Genomic DNA, 19,441 nt, shown 5'->3' on the forward strand with positions numbered 1-19,441 from the left:
GCGCGGTACTGTTGGCGGCAAGTTCCGCGAACTCCATGAGAACGGGGTGCAGCGTCTCGTCGGCTCCGCGTAATGAGTGCAGGCAGATGTTGCAGGATGCGGAGCTTAGCGGCGAGGCACTGCGCACCCTCAGCGTGCCTCTTACGGAACGGTTTCAAGTCCAGTTCGGCGATAAGATCTTGCGCCAGATGAAGGCCGTTGACCTCAGCAGTCGTAGAAGAGGCCACGAATGCCAGTCTGCACTGGCGCTTCGTGGCGATGGCTGGTGCGGTGCAGGCTACATGGTGGCAACGGTGTCAGGAACGAAAGAGCCATCCGTAAACACCTGGAGGGCGTCGCTCTGTCCATCCATCCAGTGCTGCCGCGACTTCGACTTCCTGTCTAAGCACAACATCCGGTATGGTCCGCTTACTGCGGACGCCTAGCAGGCTGGTGACGATGCGCAGGGGGGCTTCGCAGTGAGGCGGTGGTGGGGAAACGTGGGTGTTCCTCGGATCACCGACGAGGTCCTTGAAGAACACTGCAACAGTGCCCATGTGCGAGCAGCGCTGGTGGAGAAGGCGGTATAGGTGAGGATAGGCGTTGCGGGCGCGCTGATCCGCTCCAGGTGCTGCAGAGCACACTGCTGTGAGTGCATTGAGAAGGTCCGTGCGCGCGCCTCCGCGTAAGTGTCTGCAATCTGCGATGTTCTGCGAAGCGTCAAGCTAACGTTCAAAGGAAAAGCATACAAGAGGTAGATAAAACGAGAATAAAATCACAAGTGAAGAGAGCGACGACTAGAACACGCTTGCCGTTACTGCATGCTGTTCAGACCAAAACGTCCACAGTGTAGGAACTGGGCTGCCGACGTCTCGGTTGCGCAGCACCGTCTGGAAGAACCTCACAGTTAACATCACTGAGACGCCGTAGCACTCTGTAAAGGCCGATGTAGCGCCAGAGGAGCTTCTCGGACAAGCCCTAACGTTGGACAGGTGTCTACACATAGACTTGGTCACCAGGTTTGTTGTCAATTCACAAAAAAAAAACAGGTGAACCTGTCGGTGGCGAAGGTTCTAGCAGTGCACATAAGTGTCCTGATGCTTCCCAGTGTGCACGCGGGCCAGCTGACGGGCTTCCTCAGCACGTTGGGCAACTTGCTGGGCGTCTGGCGTGAGCAGGTATCATCTGGGCACGATAGCATGGCATCAAGCATGCTCTGGACTTTACGTCCGTTCGTACACAAGTTGAAACGGCGTGACGCGTGTTGCTTCCCGCACGGCTGTGTTGTACGCAAAGGCGACAAGCTACGCGCCACTTGGCAATACTTGGTTGCAGTACGAAAGAACCTAGACATTAGACACGTTTAGCATACCGTGTACCGTGTTACTGTTAGCGTTACCGGAGTACCTGGAGCCCGCCCACCGCCAATACGCATGCGCAGATCGCCCCGGTGGACGCCACGTACCAGGCCGCTGCATGCACGCCTTCCGCATCGGGACCATTCAGCACGTACTCACTGGCAGAGGTCGGGCTCCCGGTACTTCGGTAACGCTAACGGTAACACGGTACACAGTATGCTAAACGTGTCTATAGTTCGTTTTTCTGCGCAGAGCTGAAGCACTGCACAAAAGTTAGTGGATATCCTGTGATGATTCCACAGGTGGGCTTTCGTTCAAAATGTGACTATAAATCTCTTAACGCTCGTTATTCATCGAGTGGCTTAATTCGAGAACGAGTTCAACAAGTAATTTTTAGAAGCAGGAGACCGAAACAAAGATACTGAAGAGGGATTTAATCGGCGTCATTTTATGAAGCGCTCTCTAGGCTAACGGCGTCCTGCTCCGGGGCTCTAGCGCGTTTAAAATGGCCGCCACAATCTTGAATGACTGCTTTCGCAGTGTATAACGCAGACAGGTCTTACATGCACGCGAAAACCCTGTGAAGGAGATCTTTTAATCACGATAGCAATTTCTTCTCAAGCCCAGCTCCAGGTATTAGCTTTTCATGTTAATTATTGATAAATAAAGTGTTCAGGAAGACAAAAACACCGAAATAGACTTTAAGTCGCTATGGCCACACACACTTGCTAGATTAAATCACCAAAAAATTCAGTATTTTATTCGTCAAAAATAATATTCGCCGAAAAAACCGAAACCTGCGTTCGGAAATAAAAACCAAAAAAGTCCTCCGAATTTTCAAAAATAGAAACTGAATAGTCCAACCCCTTAGTGGCTAGACATTTCAGTTTTTTATATTTTGAAAATTTGGCGCATGTTTTTAGGTGTTTATTTGAAATGAAATGAAATTGGTTTTGTTTATTTAATAAGAAAAATTTCGGTTTTTCTCTTGAAGCACTGAGGAAGGACTTATAGTTCAGTATCAGCCAGCAAATATTTAAAAAAATCCGCGTACGTTCTTGGGTGTTTATTTCAGAAAACAATTTTGGTTTTTCTACTAAAGCACTTTGGAAGCGCTGTACTTAGTATCAGCCAGCAATAAACTATCAGCGTGAAAGTTTCTACACAATTTCGTTTTAGGCCGAAATGTACCATTTTTACAATGTCATCAGAAAGGGTCGGCAACATTCCTGAGCATCTTGGGCATGAGTATATGTGCCACCTGGGACATATACTAGTCAATAATTTGAACTTTAATATATTGTGAACACTTTTCGTGAACTTCATCCACATGTTTTATTGGCATAACCACATCCCTTTCGGCGAACCGTGGATGCCAGTTGTTCCCCGTTCTCTTCGCCGCCAGATCTTTCATGCCTTCCACGATGATAGCACCGCTGGTCACCTTGGCTACCATAAGACTTCCGACAGAATCAAGAGCCGCTTTTTCTGGCCCGGTCTCTCCACGAGTGTTGCCATGTGCGTTGCCTCTTTTGTGTCCCATGCCAACGCTGTAAACGGTCCACGTCACCCTTCCCCCTCCAGCGGGCCTACTTCTACCTCTTCCCCGCCCTTTTACACGTTTCGAAGTTGTAGGCATTGGCCTATACGGCCCTTTACCGTTGACCGCGGCGGGAAATCGCTGGGTAGTCACAGCTGTGGACCATCTCACCGGATGTCCGATACCCGCTGCGGAGATAGCAGGCTTTTTGTTGCGGGACATCATTCTGCGCCGCGGAGCTCCTCGTGTTCTCCTGCCCGATCGCGGCAAGTCTTTCCTCAGTGCAATCATGGCCCAAGTTCTTCACGCCGCCAACACTGTTCACAATACAACCTATGCCTACAATCCGCAAACGAATGTTCTCACCGAACGCTTTCATAGAACCCTGTCCGATATGCTATCCACATACATTGACCCTCATCACAGTAACTGGGCTTCCTTTTAATTGTCACCTTCGCCTACAACACTGCAGTTAAACGCACGACCCACTACTCTCCATTTTTCCTGGTCTATGGTCAGTCCCCTGCATTCATTCTGGAAGCATCCTGCACCTGTTCTCTCTGACCCATCCTCCTATGAATAATTCACTTCACGTATTGCCCACTGTCGCGAACTTGCCAGACTCAGCACAGAGGCCGCCCAGACTGCGCGGAAAAGCAGCTACGACTCCGCTCACTGTGTGGTGACATTCAATCCCGGTGACGAAGTCTTGCTCTGGACGCCTACCCGCACACCGGGCTTGTCCGACAAACTTCTCAGTCGCTTCATCGGCCTATACACGGTGCTCGAACAAACTTCACCAGTGAACTATCGCGTAGCCCCAGCATCTCCTGTCAACGACCGTCTCTGTCGAAGAACTGGGATTGTGCGCGTCTCTCGGCTCAATTAAGCCCTTCACCCGCCGTCCTTCTTCCCTTTAATTCCTGTGACCGCGATGACCAGTGGGAGGGGGAAGGGGGGGTGTGAGCACTTTTTGTGAGCTTCATCCACATTTATGATTATCCATCATCACCCTTCACTTCACGCGAACTTCATCCTCATTTGTGAATGATCATCATCAACGCTCGCTCGTGGGTTTGATCTTCGACGCCATTATTGGCAGTGCCAATAAAGCTCGGTCGCCCAGCTTGCAATATAAGAATAAATTAATTAAAATTCTAAACTTGTAAAAACGTGCGATTTCCGACGTATTCAGCCTTAAATCTCATACTCAGGTAGCCCCAGTAAAGATACAAAATGCGGCTCATTACATAATTGATATGATTGTAATTACGCTCAGTCATTTTTATCGCAGTCTTTTTTGCTTTAGTCGAGAAAATGACGCATTCACGTTCTAGCTGCGTCTAATGGCCGAGTCACTTATATCACGCGCGTAATTTCCGTGTAAAAAGAGCACACCAGAAGCTCTTTTTGGGCTGCAATCAGGGCGTTCGAGCAATGCAAACGCTTGAAGGTATGAGCATTATTTTGAGCAACGCCCCTGGTGTGTTGTGCAGCGCAGTGGCATAACGTGTGCGTCTGCTCACTTCTTCGTCTCGTCTTTAGCGCTGTTTTTTGTCTAAGATGTTCAATCACCGGCGATCGTTGCTCTGAACTTCAGAAATTTTTCTCGCCTAAAACAAACAAAAACTAAGACGACAAGAAATTAGAAGGGACACCTACGCTCCGCCTTAAGGATCTGGCACAATAGCGTTAATGGGTTAGTACACATATATGCGGAATTGGTCATTCTCGACTTTACATTCATATATCCCTGGGAGCCCTCGTACAAGTCCTGGTTCAATGGTGCAGCGCGGTTAGGTGATGCACCACTGCGCTGCCGTGGCAGGCGTTACAACCGGTGGGGTTTGTGAGACACAGGTGCGACATATTGTAGTAACTACGCCCTGTATCGCGTGCATTGTGTAAACCCCCTGAATTGCCGTCTATATGTATATATCCTGTAGAATACTTGTTGCCGCATTGAGTGCTCTTTGTATATTTTTTGAATGCTGCTGAACTGTATCCAAGGGGGCCGGGCTTCGTCAATCTGCGCATGTGTAGCTTTTTCCCGTCTCCCCCTTTCTTCACCTCGGAGAGAAAATAAGTTTGACTTGACTTGACTTGAGGTCGCTCTATCCGATCAGCCTCTAGCGGCCATTAATTAATTTAACTGCCACCTGCCACGGTGGTCAGTTTCATAACAATCCGGTAGGCAGGTTGTGATGACGCCACAAGGTCACGTGACCTATTTGGCCTACCTAGGTAGCTTCTCCGGGAGACTCACGTTGAATTAACCACGTGAGATTCACGGAGAGCCTCACCGCTATCGCCTTAAAAATGGCTGAGCGTAATTACAATAATAATAACCATCATCATCAGCTGAATTACGCCCACTGCAGGGCAAAGGCTCCTCCCATGTCTCCCCAATTAACCATCTTCTTTGCCAGCTGCGGCCAACGTATCCCCGCAAACTTCGTAATCTCACCCGCTGTGAGGGGAAAGACTGCAGGTTAAGTCTACAACGCGTGAACACGTAAAAGAAATAAACGAAGAGAGAGAGGAAAAGAACTCTAATATAAGTCATGAGACGAAAGGAACCAACAAGAAACAAGAACAGAAAAATAAAACAAAACACAAAGAGGAAAGGTGCACTCAAGCTTTTCGTGTCCCTGTGATGAGCCTGGCAGGTGGTTGGTGCGTCGAGCGAGGAGGTCTGGCGGGGCGTCGGCGCAGTCTGTGGGCTAAGGTCGGTGCCCTGATGGAGAAGTAGTGGGGCCGGCAGTCTCTGCGGCAGGCGTCAGCGCCACAGCGTTGGCGTCTGGTTGACGGCGCTGTCCACGGCGGGCCTCAACGCTGCCGCAGGAAGCCGTCACACCTGCGGGGTCCGGACGCGACCCCCAGGTGAAGTAGCCCGGCCAAGCAGCGGTGGCGACGGAGGCGGCCCGTTCTCAAAGGCTGCAGGACAGTGAGGGAACAGCGGCGCCTGAGTCTGGGGGCTCAGGCTCTCCACTACGGCTGTCCAGGTCTGGTAGCCCGGACGTCTGCGGCTGAGACCCAAGCCTGGAAATTCGGGGAGCCCGTAGATATCGAACACGTCCGCCGCCGACCGTGTTGTTGTTATTTTTTTTTAAATTGTTTTTTTGGGGGGGAAGGAAATGGCGCAGTATCTGTCTCATATATCGTTGGACACCTGAACCGCGCCGTAAGGGGAGGGATAAAGGAGGGAGTGAAAGAAGAAAGGAAGAGAGAGCTGCCGTAGTGGAGGGCTCCGGAATAATTTCGACCACCTGGGGATCTTTAACGTGCGCTGACATCGCACAGCACACGGGCGCCTTACCGTTTTTCCTCCATAAAAACGCAGCCGCCGCGGTCGGGTTCGAACCCGGGAACTTCGGATCAGTAGTCGAGCGCCCTAACCACTGAGCCACCGCGGCGGGGCATTGTTGCCTTCGTGGCATGCGTTCTTCCTGTTGTCTCCCGCACGCACTCTAAACCGCGTCTCACTTCCGCTATTTCTTCTTCGTCCGCGGCCTCGTGCGCCTTCTCTTGCCGTAGTGTGGCGCTGGCTCCTTACACCCGCCCACCTAACTTTCTGCCGCACCCTGCTACGCTTGCCTTCTCTTGGAATCAACCCCGTTACCCTTACGGACCAGCGGCTATCTTGCCTTCGCATTGCATGCCCTGCCCAAGCTTATTTCTCCCTCTTGATTTCGACTATAGGATGTCATTAAGCAGCGTTTGTTCCCTCACCCACTCTGCCCGCTTCCGGTTTCTTAACGTTACACCTATCAATTTTTTTTCCATAGCTCGCTGCGTTGTCCTTAACTCAGGCTGAAGCCTTTTCGTTAGCCTCCACGTTTTTGACCCGTTGGTGACTACCGGTAAGATACAGCTGTTGTATACTTTTCTCTTCGGGGATATTGGTAGCCTGCCATTCATGATCTGAGAGAACCTGCCATATGCGCTGCACCCATTCTTATTCTTCTAATTATTTCCCTCTCATGATCCGGATAAGCTGTCACTACCTGCCCTAAGTACATTTTAAAGGAAAAATACAGCGCGAACAGAGATGACGATGGACGAAGAAGGGGTGCACAACACAATAAGCGCTGTCTCGCAACTAAAATTTTATTCAGGAGGAAAGCACATGTAAAAGCGAGCGAAAAAACGGCGAAGTCAGCAATCACATTAGGCAATCAACACAAGGAACAAACTCAAAAACTGAAAAGATAGCGCGGGGCGCCCTTTTTCTAGGACCCATGGCAAATCGCGTATTGTCCAAGAACCTTATCTCCGCATCAAATAAAGTGATAGAGGGTTGGCAGATGCGCGTGCTGATTTTCTTCTTTATGAAAAACGCTTCTATAATCTCTCTGGTACGCTGGTCCCGGTGCTGGTACACTACCTCGGTTGCGAGACAGCACTTGCGTTGTGGACCTCTTCTTCGTCCGTCGTCTCTGTTCGCGCTGTATTTTTCCTTTAAAATGAACGTAGCCCAACTTTCCCTCCTACTACTGACCTAATGAATTATTCCTTTACCACTTCTAGGACCTCGCTACCAATTGTGAATTGCTGTTTCCTTGCTACACTGTTGATCATTACTTTGGTTTTCTGCATGTTAATTTTTAGACCCACCGTTCTGTTCGGCTTGTCTAACTCGTTGTTCATGATTTGCAGTTTACCTTCTGAGTGACCCAGCAAGGCAACGTAATCAGCGAATCGCAGATTAGGTATTCTCCATTAACTCTTATCCCCAACTGTTCCCAAATTCTGGCCTCGGAATACCTCCTGTAAATAGGCGGTGAATAGCATTGGTGCGATCTTGTCTCCCTGCCTGACGCCCTTCCTTATTGGAATTTTATTGCTGGCTTTATGGATGAATATGGTGGTTATGCAGTTGCTATAGACATCTTCCAGTAGAATCGATATTTGAGCTAGTTGGTATAGCATCATGTATAGCGCTGGTGTTGTTTGGTCTGCCTTGTACGTTGCTCTGAGTGCGCTTTATTTTTTCCATGATCTTCCAGTATTTTGACATAAAGCTCTTTTACACACTGACTAAGCAATGCCTGCATGACTGCTGAGGTTTCAACTGAGTCAACTGCTTTCTCGTTAGAAATGAACGCTATATATAGGGGTTGGTTATATTCTGTGCATTTCTCTATCACCTGTTTAATAGTGTGAACATGGTTTACTGTAGAGTATCCTTTACGAAAGCCTGTCGGATCATTTGGTTGATTGAAGTCTAAAGTTGCCCTGACTCTATCAGAGATTACCTTAGTAAATAATATTAGTTATGAAATGAGCCGCATTGTGTACCTTTTGTTTCAACACCTCAGCAGAGAATTTATTGATGAATAGGTGGGAAATCCTAATTTTTGCGAATGGAGAATTATGTTTTAGTTCATTTTGTTGTATTCAAGTTGAAGTAAATTTACCAACTACTATGGTGTCCCAGAAAGCCGATGAAGTGTTTTATCTGCTCACGAGCACGTCTTACGTATGCTTAAAAATTCTAAAAATTATACATTTTGTGGCAAGAAAAAAGAGTGAAAACAAAATTTTTCTATTCGCAGCTTATTCTTTACAGATGATAATGAGGAATGCTTCTACATAGTTCAGGAAAAGTTTTGAGCTTAGGAAATAGCTATTTTGCCGTACATTTCAGAGCGAAGCTCTTAGGAATCCGTTCATCCATTAAGCGCGGTACGATCGTAGTCGTATAGTCGTCGGCGTTGTCGGCGTAACCGGCTGTACAAGTAACAGAGCAAAACGTCATCCGGAAGGTGGCTGCCAAGGAAAGATCCTGGATGGTGGCCATAGCTGCGTAACACGCCACATTCCAGTGGTGGCAGGTGGCTTGTGAAGGAATCGAAAACGCGACAGACCCTCGTGTGCTGTGCGATGTCAGTGCACGTTAAAGATCCCCAGGTGATCGAAATTATTCCGGAGCCCTCCACTACGGCACCTCTTTCTTCCTTTATACTTTCACTCCCTCCTTTAATTATCTATTCCCTTACGGCGCGGCTCAGGTGTCCGCCGATATGTGAGACAATTTTAATACATTTTTTTAAAGAAATAGCGCAGTGACTATCTCAAATCTCGGGGGACACCCGAACCGCGCAGTAAGGGAAGGGATAAAGAAGGGAGTGAAAGAACAAGGGAAGAAAGAGGTGCCATAGTGAACGCTTCTGGAAAATAATTTCGACCACCTGGGGATCTTTAACGTGCACTGACATCGCACAGCACACGGACGCATTTAGCGTTTCGCCTCCACAGAAACGCGGTTGCCGCGGCCGGGTTCGAACCCATCAGCTCCGGGTCAGTAGTCGAGCGCCCTAACCAGTGAGCCACCGCGGCAGGTCTTTAGATGAACTGCGCTCAAATTTCGTTTCACTGACTACCGTAATCGTCTCTCAATTTTTTAACGAGAATTGTTTTGCTTTAGTCTGGATAATTCAAACCGCTATAACATGATTAAAATACTTTCCCCAAATTATTGTGAGAAATTTACTTTGATAGCCACAAACAAACCTCGAGGAAATAAGACAAGGTCGGGAGCTAAGTCTGGGTCATTTGGCATGAAATGATCAAACTGTATTTCTTGCTTGCGATGCACTGCCCATTCCTTCGTTTGCGAAACAGACTTTGAAAGAAGCAAACACTACAAGAAACGCTGCACATTTTCTCCGGTATCTACATTCGGTTCGAGCCGCTGTTTATATGCTGACATACCATCTAATCACCTCACAAAGTCTGCGTAATGCGAAAAAAAAAAAACCCCAGACTGATGTTCCCTGTGCTTACAATGATAGCTTCCAGTTATTGGCCTTCAGTGAAGTCCAGCATGCATGATTTCTTCTGGACGGTCATGCATCCTGTTAATTGCCAGTTAATACATGACCATAACGAGAACGCTGAAACAAAAGAAAACAGTGAAATTACACCACCCTTTTAAGCAATATAAGAAATTAGACGACATGGTAGACTATAACTGCGATGACTCAAGTACAGTTAATTAACACATAGTTCAAAATGAAAGCAGTAGTTGGACGTAACCACCACACTAATCACATACTGTGCACACGGGCTACGGCTTCGGGCTTTTGGCTTTCGAAGCCGTATGTCCAGCGCCGGCCTTGACGCGTTTTTGCTTCTTATCCTTATTGTCAGAAAATGGATCAAGTGTCTGCTTCATGTAGCCCACGCTGTCCACGTTACCACAGACGGACACAGGGCTGCTCAGTGTTGGCTGCTTGGAAGCCCGTGGAATGCTGAGGTGTGCAAGCAGCATCCCGAATAGCGCGGCTCCAGACAGCGCGAAGACGATGTCTCCACGCCCCAAGTCTGGGATTGTGAATAGCAGGACACCGCACACGCCACCCACGCGACCGAAGCCGAAGAACCAGCAGACTGTTCCGCAGCGGACGGGCGTCGGGACCATGCCTAATACGCTTGCGTTTAGAACGATAATGACTGTGTACGTAAGAGGTCTGGCTATAAGAAACAACGCCGTAGTAAACGGCTTGAACCCCAAAGCGAAGCTCAGGCTTATAACGCAGGCGATTCCACCGAGCACGGCGAAGTTTGCGGCCAACAAGCGCACTGTGGCTATTTTCATGAAAGTAAGGTGGAGCAGGCCAAAGCTGGCCAGTTGAATTGCGAGTGATGCCCACTGGAACCAGGCGCCTGCTCCGGATGTCACCTTGGCCTCGAGGCTTAGTATCAAGTACAAAGTAAATGTAACGGCGAAAGAAGAGCCAAACATTACAAATGCCCTCCGCTGTACTTCTTTCGCTTCAGCGGCGTTCTTTGTGGCTTTTGTAACGCGCTTTGATGTCCTCTGAACCTCTGCTTTGATTCTCTCCAACATGCAGGCCGTAGTGGAAATCTGAAAGCGGTTCGCTTTGGCCGCGCTCATCATCGTTATTTCAGCTCTGGCCATGTCGTTCTTGGCGACGAGCCAGCGTGCCGACTCGTGTGCAGCTGTGAATGCGTACAGCGTGAGGACCGTAGGCGAGAGCATGAAGACCTGCCGGAGAATCCAGTCGAGCTGTGGCAGCTGACGAGCCACTGCGAACCAAACTTCAGCCATCAGCACGCCTGCGGTCATGGCGATGTAGATGTGCCGGTTCCGGTGGTCGTGCGTAGATGCTTCATAGAGTAGAACCCAGGAGAGCACCATGACCGTTGCACCGCAGCCAGCGTTGAAGAACCTGGAGATGATGTACACAACGTACGACGCTGCGAAACATCCGCCCAGCGTCGTCAGCTGCAGGAAGGCCACAGCCGAGAGGAGCACGGGGATCCTTCCGACGCGGTCCGCGACGTGTCCGACTGCACTCATGAAGACCAGGGATCCGGCGATGTAGACTGCCTGCGCCAGGGAGAGAAGCGGTCTTCTGTGGCACACCAGGTCCCAGCGGCTCACAATGCTCCGACTCTCCTGCTCCGGGTCGTAGTCCCACTGTTCGCAGCTCTCAGTCTCCGTGTTGTTTTCGTCATTCGGGTATTTGTAGACGGTACATCGACTCAAACGACCACTGGCGTCCACAGGGATCGCCACGTTCCTCCAGGTGGCAGCGGACATCACTCCGTCCGCGGGCTGCTTGCACCAGTGGTCGACGTCTTCGGAGATGAGACGAAAGACGATAGTGTGGCAGTGCTGTACACAGATGCAGAACATAGCCAGAACGCACAAACAACGCTGAACATAGCCGTGGCCGAATACATCAGCGCAGTCGTAGCAATCGCTCGTCACCAGATCAATCTCGCTCAGCTTTCGCCGAGACAACAGAAGCATCTTTGGTGTCACTAATGGGTGTAGTTGCTCCTCTTGCGCTCAGTTCCACTGCCGTCAATGCGAGGCGTAGCTGTTGTTGTTGACCTCATACGAATGGCGTCTTCTTCTTTACCTCAGTAAATATGGCACATACGCACGAGACTTGCGCGTGGCCGCGAGACTGAATCAGTTGGAAGCCTCGTAGGAAAATGAACATTTGGCGCAAATGGCGATGCGTTAACGTCCGCTACTGATTCATAAAAAAAACACTTGCTCCACATGGTAGTTAGTTAGGTTTCTTCTTTTTCTGTACGTCTTATATTCGTGTTATACATCACCACAAGCGCTTTGGTCAAAGGCAGGGAGCTTGAGTTCTGCTGATGACGATTAGTGGTCTTTATCGGGGCTAATCTGTCAAAGACGGAGAAATATAGATGCCAAAGCAAGTATACAATGACGACGAATCATACAATTTTTCTCACTTGTCATGACAAACATGGACACAGTTCGCCTTCCCTCAGCCCCGTTCTGCAAGACTCATTTAAAGAAAGATGAGGTTTTGTCTTGGTGGCGCTATTTAAGTGCCACGAAGTGCAATTTTTACCTCTACAGGCCTAGTCTTGTGATCTCCCCACTGTGTTCGTATCGTGCTATTGTACTATTGTGCTATTGTATTGCAATTACGTCCGTGTTGTAGTAGAGCACTTTCTTCTCTATTGTTGTCGCCACGAATCGCTCTGGAAGCGACTGTTAGAAGTTCCATTGCAGAAATTCAGTTTGCGTCTGTCTTGTGCGGTTGTTCGATCTCATGGAGCTTCTATGCTTGGACATACCAATGGGAATGCTTGCTCTGTCGCTCAAAATTTTCTTCTAGAAACAAGACGCCTCCCTTCATAAGCGCTTGTACTGCCCTTTAACCCTTATTTGTGTATTTCCTTTTTGCTATGCGTATCATGCTTTTGTTTTATGCTCCTTCCTTGTGCCCACTTCCTTGAATAAATTTAAGCTTGTTAGGCCCCCTAAGTACCCTCAACCACCTCTGTCACGGAAACTGAGTTGTCCAATTTTTTTGGTCACCCTGTGTTTGCCGCATGCAATTTGCAATACAAGTAGCCACCGCCTGGTTATGGCCAATCCCACTTGGGGGGTATGCGCCATATTGTGAGGCAAACAACAACAACAAGTGCCAGAACCCGATAGCTTCTAGGGAAAACTTAGGACATATCAACACGACAGGACGCAGCACCATGCGATTAGATATGCCTTTCCTGACTGTTATATCTTGCACCGCATGGATAGGGTAAAAGTGCTAGCATCCGCCTTTTGCTGCGAAGGGGGCTAGTCTTCAACACTGGTGCAGCTCTAAATTCTCCAATTGGTTAACTAGAAAATTTTTCGGTCGAATTGATGAGATCACGCTCGGTGTGCTGCGTGGCACCGGAGAAACATTGGCTAAGCCAGTGGAGCCATTCTGGTCAAAAGGAAATGTTGCAAATGGGTTGCAAGCCCCAAGGGTAGCGTTGGCCTGGCGGCCTGGGGCAAAGCTGGAAACATCCGAAGGTCCCGGCAAAGGACGAGTCGACTGGCAACAGAACAACTTGTTTATTCTGGCATTGCAAAAGAGCAGCCGGTCAGGGCGACCACGTTACTCGAAGGAAGAAATCGAAGTCTCTCTCTGGCGTCCGGGGCAGCGGCTTATATACCCTCGGAGTCGAGGGCAAAAAGGAACGGCTTGGGATGAGTCGCCCGATACGGCGGCGCTCGAACATGTACAGACGTGACGGGCGCGTCCGCCGGGCCGGCGCCGGTCAGACCTCCTCGCCTCCCAGTTGGGGAGCTCCTCTCCCCGGCTGCCGCGCTTTGACAAGCGTGGGCACCAACATGCACACACACACACACACACACGACGACACGTGGCATTGAAACCTGCCTGGACGCGCTTGGCGGGAGGCGTTGCGGCAGCGATGAACGGGCCCAAAATGACCGCCACTTTGAACGAAGCCGCGGCGTCCGTTGCATCCGCGCCGGCTATACCGCGCGTCGTAGGCGAGACGTAACAGAAACTATACTAGAGATACGCACTGAGATAACCGCAAACTATTTTACCAGTCCAGGAACTGGCCATCTTGGAGTTACAGTTCGACGCTCTGTGTTATGCGCATATTTCTCAGGGTAGTCTCGGCCTTCAGTTCCCAGCGGCTCTGAAGGGAACGAAGAGTGAAGAAGCTACAGAGAGCGCACCATGCTTACTGTGGTGTCGAGTAATTTATGTAGCTTTCTTCAGCCTTTTCTTTCATCCTTTGCATGCCATCGTAAGTCACTTCGCCCCAGCGTTTTTCAATCTATATTCCACCATCCTCACCTTCACGATGTACTCTTTTTGTCTTCTGCTTTCACCGACGGACTTGATCATGAGAAAAAAAATCAGTAGAGCTAGACTTACCGGCTTAGCGCATGAATCAGGGAAAGCTGTTAAAGCTTTGGTTTAGCCTTGTTATAGCCTGCGCAATTCTGCCGTGAAACCGCACTCAGCTTGCGCATTCCTCCGCTCTCGCCCCAACCTCCCATCACGGACAGCCTGCTGTCGCGGGAATGGAATTCGTGTTAATTGAATCTAATTAATTGGATTTAAATGGGGCCTTCCCAGCGTGGTAGGTAGAAATTAAATCAATTGACTAATTGAGGTCTTACGGCTGATGCCGTAGATTTCATGGTAGAATGCAAGGCTATGTCGCTAAGACAATCATAAAAAAGCTTGCGTCCGAAATGTAGGAATTAAAAAAAAACGATTTCTGAACTTAACTTTTTGAAAAAAAAACACAAAATAGTTGTGGAACTGCACTATGAACCATGTTGTATTAAGGCGTTGGTATTTATTTATATTTCCGTTCTTTTCTGCATTTTTAAGTATTTCTTGGTAACCATTCCTCTCAATAATACTCTAGATAGTGATGGCATGCTAAATAAATAAATGAAGTAACGGCGCTAGGAATGGGGGTCAAACTGAGAAAAGGTGCATATATGCTAGGCAATCATATGGTATTAAGGCTGAAAATCATTAGCTTTGCTTTGCTTTATATGGGTTTAATGTCCCAAAGCGACTCAGGCTATGAGGGACGCCGTAGTGAAGGGCTGCAGGAATTTCGACCACCTGGGGTTCTTTAACGTGCACTGACATCGCACAGTACACAGGCCTCTAGGATTTCGCCTCTATCGAAATTCGAACGCCGCGGCCGGGATCGAACACGTGTCTTTCGGGTCAACAGCCGAGCGCCATAACCACTGAGCCATCGCGGCGGGGAAAGTCATTATGAAGAAAACTAAAGTAATGCTCAATAATTTCTTAAGGCTACAAGAATTGGTGCAACTAGCGTAGAGTCGAAAGTGGTAAGGAGATGTATCTATTTAAAGCAGGTATACTGACCACTGACGCAGGCCTTGAGAGCGAAATGACTAGGAGAATAAGCATGGTGTGGAGTGCATTTGGCAGTACTCTCCGATAATGAATCGTAGCTTAGTAGTATGCCTCAAGAGAAAAGTTCACGACATTTTTTCCTTGCCAGCTCGCACCTGTGGGGCGGAAACATGCAGGCTAACGAATTCAGGACAGCGCGACGAGCCATGGAAAGGCGAATGATAGGTGTAACATTTAGTGAAAGGAAGAAAGCCGAGTGGGCAATGGAAAAACACGGGTTATTGATATGTAAATTGAAACCAAGAAGGAAATATGGACACGTGCAAGCCTTGTAACGCGAAGCGACGGTAACCGATGCTCCTATGGTCCCATGAGAAGAGGTTCAGAGTTAAGTGTGGTGGTAAAAACTTTGCACGTTGGCACACGGTCGACGCTCGCATAAAACAGCGTTAGTCGGAGGAATATGAGAGAGGTATTTGCCCTGCTGCGTTCACGCAGTGGGGTGATGATGACGATGATGAAGGTAAGGAGCACATACCAATGTTCCAACACTGAGTCCACTCATGCAGCACAACGGGGGCTATAAGGTGGGAGCACCGGTGAGTCTGATGTGGATAGCCCATGTGGGACAAATGTGGGCTCTGCGACTCAAGCTCACAGAGGCCCATCCGAAGCAGCAGCCCACCAATTCCCCTATCGCTCCTGCATTGGGCAGATGTAGGCAGTGCGTGTTGGTTCTGCTGCGCCAGCCCACATCGGTCCAATGCGAGCGATCCACCAAGCTCCTCCGTCAGCCCAACTTCGGACCGCTGTGTGGCAGCTTTGAGCAGAAACGTCGATATATCGCGGGGATTAGCGTCATTCAGCTTTGATATATAGGAGTAGTAGTAGTAAGTGTTTAATGTGAAATAAAAGCAAAAAGGAAGGTAAAAGTTTTTTGCTAACCCAAGCATCTGCCATCACTGCGGTGGCGGCACCTGAGCTGCGGCAGCGGAAATAAAGGATAGCAGGCAGTCTGAAGAAGTGAAATGAAAGATGTGAGGGGTCAGTAAGGAAGGACAGAGGGAGAGGTGATAAATATACTATTTACATAACAATACAACGATCAATCTGGGTTCGGCAGGGGCAGCCCAGCAAGAATGCAAGGGCTGCCGTAACCCCAACTGCCCATGTGGGACCCACATGGACCCAGCATCACTTGTCACGTTGGCCTGCAATGGTTGTAGTGTATTGGCCCAATGTGTGCACACTACATGAAGTTCCCTAGTAAACCTATACGGGTGCCTAGTGCCGGCCGTCCACATTGCCGATATCGCAACGACGATGTTATGCTTACTGAGGCGAGGTCTTGTGCACTCCTCAACGTGACCCGAAATATGAGGAAGCTGTAAGAGTTATATGTAGTCTGGGGCATCTTCGGACGGAGGCATAGTTATTGTGAAAAATCACAAAAAACATACGATTGGTTATTTTCCGCAATTTGTGTGACTAAATCCCAAGTAGCACACATGGGGGGCCCTAGTAGGTCCCACATGGCAAGTAGGGCTGAGGAAAAGCGCTAGAGCACTTAACGTTTGTCCCCTATGGGGAAGAATAATACATCTTTATTTTCAGAAAGAACTGTATAGTCTCTTGGGATAAAAGCTACACAAAAGCTTGACGAGGCCCAAGAGGCCATTTACATGGCTGCAGCATAATGAAAGCAGTGAAAATCAGTGGAAGAACATGACAATATACGTGACATATTAGAGCAACGGTAATTTCAAGTAATGTAACCAGCAATCAACTGTAGAAACTCTTTGTAGAACAATGAAAATCGTATAATATGTAGGAAGAATATATATATCATAGGTACACAAAATGAGAATATAAATGCTTTTTGTTCATGCCCTCTGTATATCCGAATTTTTTAGGTGTTATTGGTAGGTTATGGGTTAGTGACTGGCATTTATAAAACGTACTGAAATGAGGAAGATACGAAGCATCAGTATTTCTTGTTTCCACGTTAATATTTCGTCACTCTAAACATTCCAAAGGTATTAACAGGTATATAACTTAACTGGACGAAAAACAGACTGACTGTAATAAACGAAATTTGTATAGCTTGTCGGCACTTATTATACGAAATGATTCAGATGAGTTTTTTGTATTTTTCATGGGTTCAAAGTCTGCAATGTAGCGGATAATTTTTTTTCTGTATAACAAAAAGTTTATATAACTTGTTTTTGGTAGTTGTGCACCAAACAAGGCTGCAGTACCTGAGATGCGAGTTAAATAGAGCATGATATATGTTAAGTTTTATGAAGGGTAGAAGTCTTCAACGACAGCGGGATATAACTCCTGCAATAGGAAAAAGCTTTTTGCGAAGGTAATCAACATGAGTGCCCGAGGCCAGATGTAAGAAAAAGTGTACGCCTAAGATTCTGTGCTGACCAACAATCTCTATTTTTTGGCACTCAAATATTATAGTGTCACTTAGTTTAAACAATTTTTTGTAGAGCGAAATATAATTGCTTTTGTTTTACTGGAATTAACTTGAAGGCGATTTAACTTGGACTAATTAAACATCTGGGAGAGAACATCAGTACACTTTATTAATAAGTTATTGACATTAGGACAAGAAATAACAATAGTGCTATCATCAGCGTATAACACAAATTTTGCTGTATTATCGATATCTATCAAGTCATTAACATATGTATTAAATAATAAGAGATCTAACACGCTGCCCTGTGGTACGCCTTGTTTTATATGTAAAAGCGATGAGCTGTATTTCTTAACGAAACCTATCTGAAACCTGTTGCTGAGGAAGGATCTCAGCAAGACCTCAGCAAGTGTAGAGAAGTACCGCGGATTCCGTAGCATTTGGATTTTGGCAAGAAGAATGTTATGATCCAAGCAGCCTTGCTGAAATCTATATAAACAGCAAGCGAGAGCAAGTTACTTTCAGTGCTGCGTAAGATATCTTGACTTGCCGGACGAGCTGTTTCGACGCCTTTTTCGACGGGAGAAGCAGACTGCGGAGTGGCTGTGCGACGATCGTCGCCGACGAACTGGGAGGTTTGCGTGCGAGTGCGCTGTCGGTGCGGCGGCAGGTGCTGTGTGCACTGCGGTTCTTTGCCACGGGCGGCTTTCAGGCTGCCGTTGGTAGCGAGGCGCACGTCGGCATCGCACAACTGGCGGTGAGCAAATGCGTACAGAGGGTGTTGGAGGCAATTTGTAAAGTTAGTGCACAGAAGGGGTGGGTGCCGTCGTCACCTCTGTGACACACAGCTACATATAAATAAGACACGCTTATAAGCTGGCAAAGCACTTTACTTTTCCCAGCAAATGGCACTTCGTGGTCGTCTTCTGTGTCCAAAGGGGAAAGAAACACAGCCACGCATCACAAACTGCAACACCTCACCTTTTGGCATTTTTGTCATCGATCGAAAGAGGCGAAAAACACAGACTTCAACAAGTTGTCTTCGTCGATTTCGTACCAAGCGCTTCTTGCAAGTTCGCTCGGCAGGCACGTAGCCTTCACTGCATTCGTTCAAAATTCTTTGCGCAGTTAGGTCAACCGCACAGTAGCTTGATTTCAGACGCCGCGTAAAAAACAATAACACGGCGTGGAATCGGCTGCTTTCGTGCAAAGAGGCTTGACGTTTTACCGCCGTCCGCGCATTCCCGCGGCAGAAAAAGTTACCCTTCAGCCAATTTATTAGCACAACTTCGAACGCTTTTTGTTTTGCTTAATATTTTCAAACTTTAAACACAATATTTTGACAAAATAAAATAATACTTATTTTCATCGTTGCTTATTTCTTATTTCTTTTTACAAGAAAATTAAGCAGACGGTCCCTTGAATGCTCTCGGGGCGCCACCCTGCTGTAATTGGCTGATTCCTCGTTGCGTCACGTGGTGACGTCTCATCGTTTCGTCATTTTGACGTCACTGTCAATAACTTTTGACAGAATTTGTCACAGTTGCGTAATCTGACCCATTACCTCGAATATAGGGACGAGGAACACGAAGAGAATTTACTGCAACCATAATGTTATGCACGTTGGAAAATTACCTTTTGCTACTGATGACAACAAACTGGACTCTAAACATAAAATAGCAAAAAGGGAGTGCGCTAGAGGTCCGATTATTAGCTTTTTTGCTCGCATAGAGCTGACAACTGTTTTGCCCGAGCATGCACTGCGCTGGCATCAGTGGAAGCCTGCCATGGCGGGCGCACGGCCTCGCGTACTTTTGCTGCCATTTAGATTTTCGCGGAAATTCTGTGCAGAATTGGAAGCTGCTAGCGAAGTACTTTAAGCTAACATTGCACTTGTTTGAGATACGCAGGAAAACTTGCCTAGGTGACGAAAGGACAATTGCTTTTAGTACTGATATTT

At 47.9% G+C, this 19,441-nt stretch overlaps 1 protein-coding gene across 1 annotated transcript; it reads right to left on the reverse strand.

Moving 5' to 3' along the window:
- Nucleotides 1-5,728: 5,728 nt before the first annotated feature.
- LOC144129830 (steroid transmembrane transporter SLC22A24-like) lies at nucleotides 5,729-11,662 on the reverse strand. The gene is made up of 2 exons (XM_077663897.1): nucleotides 10,731-11,662; nucleotides 5,729-5,900 (listed from the first exon to the last, which is right to left on the reverse strand). Exons 1-2 carry the CDS (start codon nucleotides 11,660-11,662, stop codon nucleotides 5,729-5,731), a joined length of 1,104 nt encoding a protein of 367 aa, XP_077520023.1.
- Between the last annotated feature and the right edge of the window lie 7,779 nt (nucleotides 11,663-19,441).

The sequence above is a fragment of the Amblyomma americanum genome, chromosome 4 (assembly GCF_052857255.1).
Source record: "Amblyomma americanum isolate KBUSLIRL-KWMA chromosome 4, ASM5285725v1, whole genome shotgun sequence".
Taxonomy (NCBI): Eukaryota; Metazoa; Arthropoda; class Arachnida; order Ixodida; family Ixodidae; genus Amblyomma; species Amblyomma americanum.

Bases quoted from the DNA above. Each gene is read 5' to 3' on its own strand.
- LOC144129830 (XM_077663897.1), bottom strand. From the start codon at position 11,662: ATGCTTCTGTTGTCTCGGCGAAAGCTGAGCGAGATTGATCTGGTGACG. The intron at 5,901-10,730 runs GTTGGAGAGAAT...TCTCAGCCGCAG, and splicing joins ATTTCCACTACGGCCTGCAT to ACGTCCGGGCTACCAGACCT.